The sequence below is a fragment of the Cetorhinus maximus genome, chromosome 12 (assembly GCF_964194155.1).
Source record: "Cetorhinus maximus chromosome 12, sCetMax3.hap1.1, whole genome shotgun sequence".
In the NCBI taxonomy this organism is placed as follows: domain Eukaryota; kingdom Metazoa; phylum Chordata; class Chondrichthyes; order Lamniformes; family Cetorhinidae; genus Cetorhinus; species Cetorhinus maximus.
In genome coordinates, this window is record NC_135890.1 from 117,375,830 (window position 1) to 117,390,163 (window position 14,334).

A 14,334-nucleotide genomic window follows, 5' to 3' on the forward strand; every position below is an offset into this window, starting at 1 on the left:
GTGGTGAGGTTGTGTGTAAGGGAGAAGGCATTCCAAGGACTAACAGAAGTGTGAAAAGCCTCCAGCCTCTACGCTTCAAGTTGCTGTCTATAGGAACCGAAGCTAAGAAAACTCTAAGAATGTCACTGTCCAGGATATTGTGTGCTTTGGTAAAAGCAAAAAACTGCAGATGCTGGAAATCCAAACCAAAAACACCTGGAAAAACTCAGCAGGTCTGACAGCATCTGCGGAGAGGAACACAGTTAACGTTTCGAAACTGCTGAGTTTTTCCAGGTATTTTTGTTTTTGTATTGTGTGCTTTGCTTGGGTCTATTTAATTCTATTTATTTTACTGTTGCCTTAACGGAGATGTAACTGGGAGTCACATTAATTAGAAGATTTGAGTTATTATAGGAGTAATTTGTAGACCTATTTACGTGCTTAAAATCTTTTCTTCTATTAATAAATGTTTAATTTAGTTTTGTAAAAAACCTTGAAGGCTCGGTGGACTTATCACTACTGATTTCAAGGCACATATCTTGAAATCAAATAAAATTGCAAAACAGTTGCGACAGCTGTTTCAAGTTTCCCTTTAGGATTTCAGCAGCTCAGCATTTCCCAACCCCTGTGCCTTAACACCATACAAAGGCATTTCTAACATGTTATAAGTACACTGGTGATATCTAACAGCAGCATGTACAAACTTGCTTTGTCCATGCATGCATGCATTTTCCATAGCATGATAAAACTCCTTTTTAAGAAAATCACCTACACAGTAAATATGGAAAGAAAAAATGGGCCAGAAGGACGGTAAAAAATGCAGTGCATAAAAGACACCAATTCTTTAATAGGCAACCTTCAAAGCTGGGACCTTAATCAAGAGCCATCACTACAACATTGAGAAATCCATTTCATTCACTATCAATTAACGTTCACATCATGCATCTGCCAAGCAATGGCCATCTGCACAAGAGTGTTTAACCACCTCTCCATGACATTCAATGACATTACCAACCACCAATATAAACATCTTGGAGGGCTAACATTGATCAGAAACTTGCCGGATCAGCCACAAAAATACCGTGGCCACAAGGGTCAGTCAGAGACTGAGTATTCAAGAAGCTTGGCACCAGCTAACAGATGTGGAGGAGAGCTTGAGCACACCTCTGGCTGCCACTCACTTTTGACTACACGCACTGGGAGGTCACCCATGTTGCCAACCAGTGGGCAGGCCCTTCATCATGAACCCCACCCACCCCGGAAGGTCTCTATGGATTCTAGTTTGAAACCCATTGATCCAAAAGATGCACAGCAGAAATTCGCCAAGGCTCCTGCTACAGCTACTTCCAGACCCATGGTGTTGGCCACCTAGAAGGATAAGGGCATCAAGAGCATGGGAACACCATCACCTGCAGTAGTTCCCCTCCAAGTCACACACTATCCTGACTTGCAAATGCATCAATGCTCCTTCATCATCTTTGGGTCAAAGTCCTGGAACTCATGAACAGCACTGTGGATGGACCTACACAACAAGGTCTTGCCAGCAACACCCGTAACCCACGAAGCAATATAAAAACTCTAATTTGGCCCAAAAGAAAATGGTAAAGGAACATCCTGAAATGCGTGATACAAATTTACTCTCATAATATTTCAGGAAATTTAGAAGGGTAATATTTCTTGAATATTTAAGTGCAGTTGCAGCAGAATGGATGGTATTAGGCCCGATTTTTTAAACAGCATTTAAAAGTCAGTTTCTTTTGAATACACAGGATTATTTTGGGAATGTTAAACGCAAATTAAAGCAGCTGCTTTCAGAAATTAAAAACCAAAATTTAACGGTACCACTGCTATTCATTGTTAGAGATGAAATACTGCAACACATGACAGGAATTTTTGTTCCAAACTTTCCTTGCTATAGACCATATTGTAAAATATAGTCAAGTCCCATTTTCTTGCAATACCGAGTTGTGAAATAATAAGAAATACTCCCAGTTTTGGTTGTCAATGCATTCACCCATCAAAAACATAGCAAAAAACAAACTGGAGCAGTAGGGTAAGTTTATGCCTCCAATTCCTGGTGAGGATAGTCCATTACTTGGAAATGTATACAAGTTTCACACCTTATTTTGGATTTGTTAGAAAATAAAATCTTAGTTCTCTAATTGCAGTCCGTTGGACACAAGTCAATTGAACACCAAAAAGAGGCAAAGGTGTTCTAGTAAATTCCTCCAAACATCTTGAATTTTTAAAGCTACTTTATAAACATTATTTAGCTCACCTGGATTTGTTGATTGCCACAAGCTTCTCAATGCCCTGTGCTTGAACCAGGGATCTAGCATTCGATGAACTGTCAGTAACAATTTCATGGATAGTGTTGAGTATTGCGACTATTGTGTCTTCTTCAAGGTTCTTTGCAGGTCTTTGTTGACCACCTGTCAGATTGCTTACCAGGTCATGCATAGCATAATTACCTGCAATAGAGCGTGGAGGCAGAAAATACAACCATGAAAACCCATTTGATGAATATACTTTGCAAGAATGACAAGACAGCAGAATGGAATAGATTTCATTTTAGTAAGACTGAGTTAACAATTTATTGATGCCAAATATTTCTCAATAAGTATCCTTTTGCATGGTGATAAATGTGTTCGCATTCTGCAATGCTAGATCTAATATCTTTGCACTGATACTTCACCTTTAAAATCTAGTTGAGAAACCTTTATGGAAATTAACAAAAATCTTCTGTTGAATTGCAAAAAAAAAATCAGCTGTAACACTTCAATAGGTTTTTAATGTTCTGAGCTTACAAAACCAATAATTTCACAATCTGCAGTTTATCCAAAGCATGAATTGAAACATTCAGTTGAAGACAATTAAAACTGGTTCTGTTTCATGCTCTTAGTGTTCCTACTAATTATATGTCTTAGTGTGCCATTTTAATAGACTTCACTGAAAACCATATTAAGAATCTTAGTTTTACACAGGAAATATTTTCTATGGCTCTAGATGGTAATTTTCTTCAAGAATGTTGATTTTCTTTTTAAAGGCATGTAAATCTCCAATTTTTCACTTGCCTTCACTCTTGCATTCTCTCCTTGCAGGTCAGTTACTACCCCAATATTACTCTAAACCATTGGGTGTAGATTTTTGCAACTTGGGGGTCGCAGCTGTTGATCTTTGACATCATGTACATTCAAGTCAGAGATAGTAGGTCACACCCCTTTCTTTTAAGAGAAGTCTCCACTAGCACAACATTGCTATTTACCTTCTCGAGTTGACCTCAATGGTAATCCTACTGTCAGAGGTTAATCTCTGAAGTTAATGGGGCACCAGGTTTCTAGATTCTCACAGATGAATGGAATACAAAGGTCTGGGCTCTCAGTTGGTCCATCAAGTTCCAGGTAAACTGAACTTGATCAGGTTTATTCTATGTTCCAATTTCATAGTTGAAACACTCTCTGTCAGAAAACATTTATTTTCCCCAAGGAGGTTAAACAAATGGTCGGTGTAGGAAATAGAAAAATTAGTGATGGAGTTTAAGATGGCGGACTGTTCTTCTGAGGTTAAGGAGCTTTATTAAGAAAACTCTAAACTGACTTGATGATGCTCTATTCTGACATCTGATGCCAAAATTGCCAGGTTTTCCTTTCTGCAGCGCTGATCATGCTGAGCAAATTCATTTTGAATTTATTTTCAATAGACCTAGGATCCTAAGGTTCAATAAATCAATAGATCTGAAATTGCTTCAAAATGGTAGTTGGGAATTCCTCTATTTGTGAAATCTACAGAAAGTGGAACATTTTTGCTACTTGAGTGCTGGTGGTATACCCAAAATATAACTAGCTTTGTTAACAGAGCTCTGATTGGTCACATGTTATTCATGTACTGTGTTATTCTGATGGCCATAGCCAAGAATTCAACATTGTGGCCTGTGTACCAGATTGTACCTCTTCAAGGTAACATGAAATAGTGATAAAATGATTAATAACTGTCAGGTTTAATTTTTAAAAAATTATGCATACTTTGAAAAAAATCAAGCAACGGTACAGTTTACAAGGAGAGAAATTAACAAAGTGCTACTAACCCCAAGGTATTACCACTCTACACAGAACCCTATCGATCGACAGAGAGCTCATCCTTGGTTGTTATTTAAGATAGACTAAGAGATCCTGGGGACTCATTTTGACTCTTCAAAAAAATAAAACAACAAATTGAGGTGGGCAACTGAGTACTCAATTAAAATCTTTAATTTTCCCCCTTGTAGAGGCTAAATTGCATTGCTGTTTTAAACCCCAAATTGAGGAACTTGAATTCAGAGTTGGTGAATTTTGGTCACTAACTGGGTCACCACGTAGCGCGCAGCTTCTTAATTCTGAAGGGGAGAAATAAAGAATTACAGGCCACCACCTCCTTCCTGGCATTAGAAACCACAGAAATTTGCAGCCAACTGGCCTGTCAATTCATCCTCAGCTGGTTCTATAGTCCCACTATGGTTTCTTGCTGGCACATTGCCTCACTCAGTTGAGAGAGTAACAGTATACACTAAGGACTTGCAAAGCCATTGATTCTGCCATCCTGTCACCAGATGAGAGATAGTTCCCTTGGACAGGATGAGACAAATCATGACAGTTTTATCTTATCACAAGCTTCAGTCCTTCACAATAATGCAGTCCATTCAATAGGCCAAATAAAAAAGAACAAAATTGAGACACAAGGACCAAGTTCAAATAACAGTTGAGACTAGAATTTTAATGAGTGCCTTCTGGATGAGAATCCACTGTTTGCCACAAGAGCAGCCATCGAGTAACTCAAACCAAGACAAAAACTGTGATATTAAAAAATGATCTTTGGTACTTTACCTATAAGATCCTTATTGCGCCCATCTACAGAAAGATTTCGCAATGCGATTGCCACAGCTCGTACAACCTTATCAGAATCTGATCTCAGCAGCTCTACCAAAATTGGAAGACCTTTCTCTTTCCGCACAGTTGAACGAATGTAATTGGACCACTGTAATTACAAGCGAAATTACCAAATTCATATCAGTGCACACTAAAAAGATATTTTGCTAGTTAGAGAAACTGAATTCTCTTTTGGTCAGTGTAGATTTTCTTAACATATAAAATGTACTCAGTTTAGTCAAGTGTATTGATTATTTGCTGACACAGAGTAAAAACTTAGATCATGAAGGAACAGTTGTAAAATATCTCAGCCCATGAATGTGGAATTCACATAGAATTAGGTTGTGATTTAGAATCGAATGCTGATGATCTCATCTGGGAATATTTGCTTCAATAGTATACATTAATTCAGCACCTCACCAAACTCAGTAAACTCCAACGCTGCCGTTAAAACTGAACAAAAAATAATGCAGAGTCCAGTGGGCTTCCAAAAAGAGAAGCCAATATTTCAGATCTAACTGTACCTCTGACCTTGACTAGGTTCTGTTGACGTAGCTTTGTTTCAGATATTGCTGATATGCTGTACATTTTTTTAAAAGTTAACAAGCTCCAGTATTTAATAAATGTGTAATCATGAGATTTTAAAAAACATTCTTTAATTCTAACATTTGATCTCTAAAATGGATATTTCTTTAAGTGACACATCCCAAAATATTTCAGTTATATTTTGTACTCGCTGAAAAAAATTAGAAATAAAGGTTTTCACATTTCCAAACATGGACATGTTTATGTATTCTATTCTTTTGCTCTCTTCTCCATTCACATTTATATTTTGTTTTCAGGTCATTACAATAACCACTTAAATTGACCAGAACTAAAAGCTACTTTTTAAGAAATTACTACACAAATCAACTTCTCTTTCAATGGCTATTTCTCCACTCTCTGAAGCCATACTCTTCTCCATCCACTAAGACCTTATTCGTGACTGCTGCTTCATGCAGCACAAGCATGCAATTATAGGTGCAGCAGGCGGTAAAGAAGGCAAATGGTATGTTGGCCTTCATTGCGAGAGGATTTGAGTACAGGAGCAGGGATGTCTTGCTGCAACTATACAGGGCTTTGGTGAGACCACACCTGGGACAGTGTGCGCAATTTTGGTCTCCTTATCTGAGGATGGATGTTCTTGCTATAGAGGGAATGCAGCGAAGGTTTGCCAGGCTGATTCCTGGGATGGCAGGACTGACATATGAGAAGAGATTGAGTCGGTTAGGATTATATTCGCTGGAGTTCAGAAGAATGAGGGGGATATCTCATAGAAACCTATTAAAATTCTAACAGGACTGGAGAGGGTAGATGCAGGAAGGATGTACCCGATTGTAGGGGAGTCCAGAACCAGGGGTAACAGTCTGAGGATACGGGGTAGACCATTTAGGACTGAGATGAGGAGAAATTTCTTCACCCAGAGTGGTGAGCCAGTGGAATTTGCTACCACAGAAAGTAGTCGAGGCCAAAACATTGTATGTTTTCAAGGAGGAGTTAAATATAGCTCTTGGGGGTGAAAGGGATCAAAGGATATGGGGAGAAAGCGGGAGTAGGCTATTGAATTGGATGATCAGCCATGATCATAATGAATGGCGGAGCAGGCTCAAAGGGCTGAATGGCCTACTCCGGCTCCTATTTTCCATGTTTCTACGTATCCAAAATGTGCTTTGCAGCAGTATAATAAAGCACAGGATTTTGAACAAGTCGCAATTTGTTGAGGAGCCAAAAATTCTTGTGCAAATTTTACAGCACATAAAGCACCTGAATGAAAAAAAACAATTGGCCATAAGAAGAACTGCTGTATGAAGTCCCTAAAACACTTACAAGTCAGGGTGACCTGCTGTTTTTCCACAGGATTTGCTACAATCTCCATGGACAGCTTCTTGGAATTCTTCAGCTCCCCTGGCTTTGTAGAGTTTCAGCAACTTGATGCAAAATGTACAGCTCCAGCAATATGGTTACCCTTACTAGAACGCACTTCACCATGGTGAAGCAATGCTACTTTTAAAAATTCGTTCATGGGATACCATGAAGGTGATGGTGAGCCACCCTCTTGAATCGCTGCAGACCATGTGGTGTAGGTACACCCAAAGTGCTGCTGGGAAGGGATTTCCAGGATTTTGACCCACGACAGTGAAGGAACAGCAATATATTTCCAAGTCAGGATGGTGAGTGGCTTGGAGGGGAACATGCAGGTGGTGGTGCTTCCATGCATCTGCTGCCCTTGTCCATCTTGATGGCAGAGGTCACAGGTTTGGAAGGTGCTTCTCCCTGACTCCTTATGCAAAAGAAAGTCTTTTAGATGAATATTGGCTTAAATATTAGCCAGTAGCCACATGCAGATATTTGGGAATCTAGATATGGATAATTGAATTTCTGTTTAGTAAATAGTCACCACCATTAGGAATGTGTTCACAATACACATTTGCATGAGCATGCATATGTTTTCTGTGCATTTACTAATAATGTTAAGCCAAGAAATAAAACATTGTTATTTTGATCAATGCTTCCTTGCTTACTGAGTGGTGAAAGTTGTTTTGAAGTAAATTTTCCTGTACTGAGAGACTATAGCGAAGGGAGCTTTCTATTAAAATCAGTGCATGTGATTGAAATGGTGTCCCCGTAGATACTCTTGAGGCTAGTCAGAAATTATTACTGGAAAACAAGCTTTGTCAACTAAAATGCCTCTACAGAGATGTTAGCATTTGGAGGCAGGGTGGAGAAACAAGGGTTATTAATTGGGAGTTGCATTCAAAAAAGTGTGAAATCCCCAATAATATTTCAGCTGTACTTATTTAACTACACCCACCGTCCACTGTCCAGCGCTTAGGTTCTGCAGAGCACCTGCTGCAGCTTCCAATGTGTTGTAATTTCGACTTTCTGTGAGCAAGGACAAGTAGAGTCGAACCACGTCAGGTTGGTACAGCAGCTCATAACCTGAGAAGATATTAATGACATTTAATTCACATGCATTAACTTAACTTGCCAACATTCTCAATACAAGAAAACAAATGCAGGTCTGAGTTCCATGTACATAAAAAGCTTCAGGTATACCGTGGTTAAAACTGGTGAAACAAGGATTACAAATTAGCATGGGTGAGGTGGGGAATAATAAATATTAACATATGTGGCTTAGCCTACAGCATGACTGGGAGCTGAAAGTACTTGGTTATCAAACATTCATAATTCAGCTAGCATTCCTTGAATGAATAGAGGAACTAAAATTGGAAGGATAAGGCATATAATAAATTATTAGCTATTAAGGCAGAAGAAAATTGAGTGAAATATAGAAAAGAGAGAGAAGAAACATAAAAGGAGATTAGAACACAAGGATATGTTGAAAGGCTGGAAAGTAATAAAGGGAGGCAGTAAATGATTTTGTGAACACAAAGTAAAAAAACAAAAAGGACAGGCCCAATTAAAAGGTTAAAAAGCAAACCTTATGAAGAATGAAGGAATGGTGGCGATCCTAAATGAGTACTTGGCTTCAGTTTTCATTGATTGGAATGCAGCAATGGCAATTAAAGGATATAAGAAGAGGAGCTGCAGCAATTAAATAGGATAAGTGTAGATAATGAAGTCATGGGGAAATTGGTGGCACTCAGTGGAAAAGGCACCTGGGTCCTGACAACATCCAAGAGTGCCAAGTGAAATCAGAGGAGATAGTAGCAGCTCTGACACAATCTTCCAAACTTCCTAAGATACAGAAGTTACAACACAAGTCCGGAAGATTGTCAATTTAACATTGTTCAAAACAGCAGAAAAAAATGCAGTCAGCTATAAAAGATTGGTTATCCTTCAATAAGTTTAACAAAGGTTAAAATTAATAACCTGGAAAGCACAGATTAATTAAAAGATAGCCAAGCATGATTTGTGAAAGGCAAATCATGCCTGGCCAACTTATAGTCAGTTACTTGAAGAACAAAAGTTGTGGCTAATGTGTGGTTTTCAAACTGCAGGGATGTAACCAGTGTTCTCCCTTAGGGATAAGTATTAGAATGATTACTTCCTTTCAGTATGCATGCACATTATAAACATTTGCTGAAGAAAATTAAGCAGCTGCTTAACTGTAAAGATAACCAAGTTCAGGAGGACAGACAAATATCAGGTGAAATTTGTGGTGCTGCCTCTTGAAAGAAGAGAAAGGAGGCAAAATCTATGTCACATAAGAAAAAAAGCAGCAAAGGATCAAGGAGACTTAGGGATTCAAATGTACAAAACTTTCAAATTGGAAGGACCAGTTGAAAATATGTTGGAAAAAATCATGGATTATGTTTTCTAACTATAGGCATAGAATGCAAAAGAAAACGTGTAAAGCTAAACCTATCATCATTTGCTTTCATTAAAATTGAGGTTGGGGAAATCTGTTAGACGTTTTGAAGTAAAATAGGGTAAACATAATTTCACTGGTTGCTGTTTGTAAAAGTGAACATAAATGTAAGATCATTACCAAAAGAATGAAGTGAGAGGTCAGCAAAGTTTTATTTAAAAAATGTGGAGTTGGATATGAAATGGCTTCCCAGAAACTGTGGTAGAAGCAGATCCAAAGCATTTTGTTTAAAAAAAGAGAAGCAGACAAATATTTGGAAAAGGGAAAAATAAACATTTTTTTTACAAATCAAGGATAGGGACGTGGGACTAAGTGGGAAGTTCTTTTTAGAGAACTGGCAGAGGCACGATGATGCTGTAAAACTAAGATTCCGTGAACACACTTACAAAATCAAGCAAGATGGGTCTTAATGGCTGCATGGGACGATATTTGTTGCTTATTCACCATCACATGAATAATTTTTTGCTTTAACTCTTTTATTCCTCCTCCGCAGTGAATAAGTCCATGTGCCCAAAAGAAACAATCGCCTGAAATTGATAACCATCTTGCATTCATACTTGGGCTGATTTATATAACAAGCTGGGACCTGACCGTGAATGATTCACTATTAAGTATCTAAATTTAGTGAATCGCATATTTCCAAAAAAAGTGAGAAGTTCCTTGGATCCCTGTACATGCCAGATTGTACAACCATCAACAGCATGGAATACTAAATTTGGCACCAAAATGTAACGGGATCTGTGTTGAGTTTTCAATCTATCCAAAAGGTGAGTTCGCATTAGTCACAAGTCATGGAGTGAACTGCTCGTGTGTTGCAATGTGTTAATATAATAAAAACTAAACAGCAGTGCATTTAACTTTCTTGTGGGCAGATGGGGAGGGAGGGGAGACAGAAGATGGCAAAGAATGACAAAGTGGTTGGCTTTAGGTGACAATATTTTTCACCTTTTAATCTGCACAGGCCCATTCCAACCAGACTAATGCACTATCACTTCCAGTAAGGCTGATTAGTTCAGTAGGCATGAGTGAAGTGGATGCATCATATTGGAACAAACAGTCCAGGCAGGGGGTGAGGTAGAAGAAAACTAAAGCAGTTGGCGAGGGGGTGGTGGCAGGCAGGTGGAGACAATCAGTTCTGAACTGATTTGAACCACACCTCAATGGGAGTTGCAGAAATGTTGGAGCAGAGGAGAAAACCAACTGTTTCAGCGCATAATGATCTTGAGAGCGCAGCAGCAGCATTTCTGGAACAGTTCAAACCAAGTAACTCTTTTGTGCAGCAGGGTTAGCAAGAGTAAGACATGGAGGTTCTCGTATTCAATTCCAGCTATTTCATGTGGAGGAGCAGAGGTTAAAAAAATGTAGATTATAACCATCATTGTACTACATATTACAGCACTAATCATTCACAAACAACATGCAAAATGCTTGCAACCAGATGACAAAATGTGGCAACTATTGAGACTTAATGTAACTACAATATTAGTTAAGTTGGCTTGTATCTGTGCAAAGTTCCTGGTGGTCATCCCTTAGTAATATTCATATTTCCGTGTCATATGCAGCTGAACATGTATCAGCCTCATGGCGCCACCAACTATATGCTGTTAAATGAAGCCCAAGACTACTGACACTGGAGTTTGGCAGGATAAAGAGCTGTTTCTTTTACCCAAGTGATCAGAAAATGGCAGTTCTATGAGTTTTAAAAAGAATACATAGCATACTTAGTGGTGAGTACTTCAATGACAAACATTCCTCTAGAAACATCCAATGCCAAAAGGAGGATGAACAAATACTTGTAAGGGTAGGAGCTGGGATAATCATTTATGATTATCTTTGCTCAGTGTTTGCCAAACACTTTTCAAAAAGGACTCAAATTTCTACTTGCTATGAAACTGGTCTGAAATACACTTATAATATGACTTGTCAAGCTGCATTCTTTAACACTAAATTATTTTGAAGTGCCCAAAGGAGCAGCAGGGTAAATCCAAACGCAAATCAATACCATTGGATTACTTTGCTTGAAGTTATTTCTTTCACTTCACATTTTGGAGTTTAGGACATCTGCTCCCCACCCCACAGGAAAAAAAAGTTTTATTCAGCCCCTTCTGTGCATTTTCTTTTGTCCATTTCCAAATATTTTTGAAACACTCGGCAAATGAAGATTACAGCGTGGCTCATCCACAAAACTGTCAATGTGCTAAATGCTAGCAACCAGATGATAAAATGTGGCAGCTGTTGAGAATGACTGTGTACCAATTCAGTGAAAACTGGGGCGATTCAACAATCACCACCTGAACTCACTCATTCCTCCTCACCAAAATCAGCAACATTTAAACAGTGAAGAAAAAAAAGTCAAAGTACAGATGTTAAAATTAATTATTCATAACTATATTGCTCAGTAACTAGTTTTGTAAATTCTTGATGGCACAAAGCACAGATGTGTCAATATTTTGTAGCAGAGCCTTGGAGGGAATTTCATGTCTATATTTTTTAAGTGACAAATTGTAGCATAGTAAGCCAGGCACTTCTTCCACAGAGAGCAAAAATAAAACCTAACTATATGAACAAGGACTATCTTCTTCCCAATAGTTAAATGTCTCAGTAAAGAATAGTGACAACAGAATACTAGGAGCAGGTGGATTGATATATTAGATAGGAACACAGAACTGTTAGATGAAAAAAGACACATGGTCCATCTAACGCAACTGCTACCATGATACAACAATAGACCTTTTGACAAATTGTGTTCATCCATTGGGGAAAAGAGGCCATTAAATTCTTTAAACATTGACAAGATCAATTCCTGATTCACCGACAAACTGATACAGCAGCTGTTCAAAAGGATTCACATCATAATTTATTAGCAAGGAGTGTACTCACACAGCTCCACTCTTATCAATCCACTCATGGCCAGAGAATCTTCCCAACACTACACTGTCCCCTTCAGAGTGCGTACCCCTACCCCCCAAGCATCTGTCCTTGGGCCGCTACTCTTCACCTACATGCTGTGCCTTGGCAACATGATCTACAGACATGGGGATCAGCTTTCAAAAATAATCCACTGACAGTTAACTCTACTTCATCACCTTCATACTATTAGGCTGATAGTCTGATATCCAATCTTGGATAACTCTCAAAGTTCTTCAGTTAAATATTGGGAAAAATATATCACCGTTGTAACCAACCCCATACCCTCACCATCAGCTCCACAGCCTGCTTCGCAATAATCTCAAGCTCAACTAGACCGTCTATAGCCCTGTTAGCTTGAAGATCCCCAAGTTGAACTTCAATTCATATCCTCTCCATCAAAAACACAGTCAACTTCCATAACACGATCCATCCCCATGTGCACAGCAATCCATCTCCTGCTGAAACCCTCCACCATGACTTTCTTACCTCCAGACTCAATTATTTCAGTGCTCCCCTGGCTGGCCACTCATTCTTCACCTCCTAAATTGAAACTTATCATAATTCTGCTGCCGACATCCTATCTTGCACCAAGTCTCTCTTCTCCATCACTCCCACCCCATTGTGACCAACCTTGGCTCCAGGTCTCCCAATGACATTATTGTTGCACTTGTGATCCCTCCCCATGGCATTACCTACCCCCATTTCTAACATTCTATAACCTTACAATTCCTGCTGTCATTCTCTATTCCTCTCCCTTTCTTTTGCCCCAAATTGGTGACCATTCCTTATTCAGACTCTGGAATTCCCTTTTGAACCGTTCTGGCTTGCAATTTCTTTCTTCTCCTGTAAGACCCTACTTAAAATTTATCTTTTCAACCAAGCTTTTGGCCACCCTTCCTACTCTAGTTTCCCTTTTTCCTCTTTGTTTTCATTCTTTTTAATTCATTAATGGGATGTGGGTGTCGTTGGCAAGGCCATTGCCCATCCCTAATTGCCCTTGAACTGAGTGGCTTGCTAGGACATTTCAGTGGGCATGTAAGAGTCAACCACATGTAGCCCAGACTAGGGATTTCCTTCCCTAAAGGACATTATTGAACCAGATGGGTTTTTACGACAATCGACAATGGTTTGTTTCATGGTCGCTAATACGTTTTTAATTGCAGATTTTTATTGAACTCAAATTCCACCATCATGGCAGGATTTGAACTTGGGTCACCACAGCATTACCCTGGGTCTCTAGGTTACTAGTCCAGGGGCAATACCACGATGTCATTGCCTCCCCTTCTGAGGTATGTAAGCATGTTTTCTTGGGTATGTAGGTACATTTCCTGTGCCAAAAATGTTCAATAAATACATTGTTGCTGTTCTATGTCAACTATAAGAAAACCCTTAACTACATTGGATCCATTTCTGGTAAAGTTTGCTGCTTTGTCAGAACAAACATTGTTATTGCATACAGGGTTGAGCTATTTCAGAGGTTAACATGGAATCCAAATGTTTATACTAGTTCCAAAACAAGTAACGGAAAGTATAATTACGGGAAACAATTAGTCTGTGATTTTAAGATAGGAATATAATAGGATATTTTCTGATTTCAATTTACACAGTATCCAGTATGGCCCAAATGTACTCTTTGGGCATGTGTTCTAAAGCTTACTCTAGTTTGTGCATTGAAAACAACATGAAAAGGAAAAACCAGACACAAAAAAAGCCTAAGAACAAATATGTAACTGCATTCTCTGCATATTATAATGGTGGCACGAGAACCATATCAATACCAAGCTGGACACCAGGAAACATGGTGACTTCAGCATTAAGTGACAGGTGATTGTGGAGCCTAGATATGTGAAGCTGTCAATAGCCTCCAGTATCACAGTCAATGCTGATTCCTGTAAGACAACATCCAGGCCCATTACAATAACATTTGTCTACCTGATGCTGATGGTCAAACCAAATTCTTTACAGGCATGAGTCTTTCCATTTCCTACTGAAGGTGTTCCTAGGTGTGGAATGCTGGTGTGGCATCATTGGCATAGAGCAACTTTCTGATGAGAAACTGATGTACATTTGTCTTAGATCTCAAGCAAGCTATCAATTCTGGTATGTAAGAAGACAGTGTGTGTGGAACTGACAATAGGACGTCTGAGGTTGATGAGAACTTCACATATTTGG

At 38.9% G+C, this 14,334-nt stretch overlaps 1 protein-coding gene across 13 annotated transcripts in view; it reads right to left on the reverse strand.

Annotated features, from left to right (window-relative positions):
• The window catches only part of arvcfb (ARVCF delta catenin family member b), a 360,264-nt gene that overhangs the window by 17,104 nt on the left and 328,826 nt on the right, over positions 1-14,334 (reverse strand). For all 13 annotated transcript variants that reach the window (XM_078554487.1, XM_078554490.1, XM_078554492.1 and 10 more), the window contains 3 exons: positions 7,732-7,859; positions 4,839-4,989; positions 2,258-2,450 (listed from right to left, as the gene is read on the reverse strand). In XM_078554487.1, the coding sequence (XP_078410613.1) occupies positions 2,258-2,450; positions 4,839-4,989; positions 7,732-7,859 (472 nt within the window). The remainder of the gene's footprint in view (positions 1-2,257; positions 2,451-4,838; positions 4,990-7,731; positions 7,860-14,334) is intronic.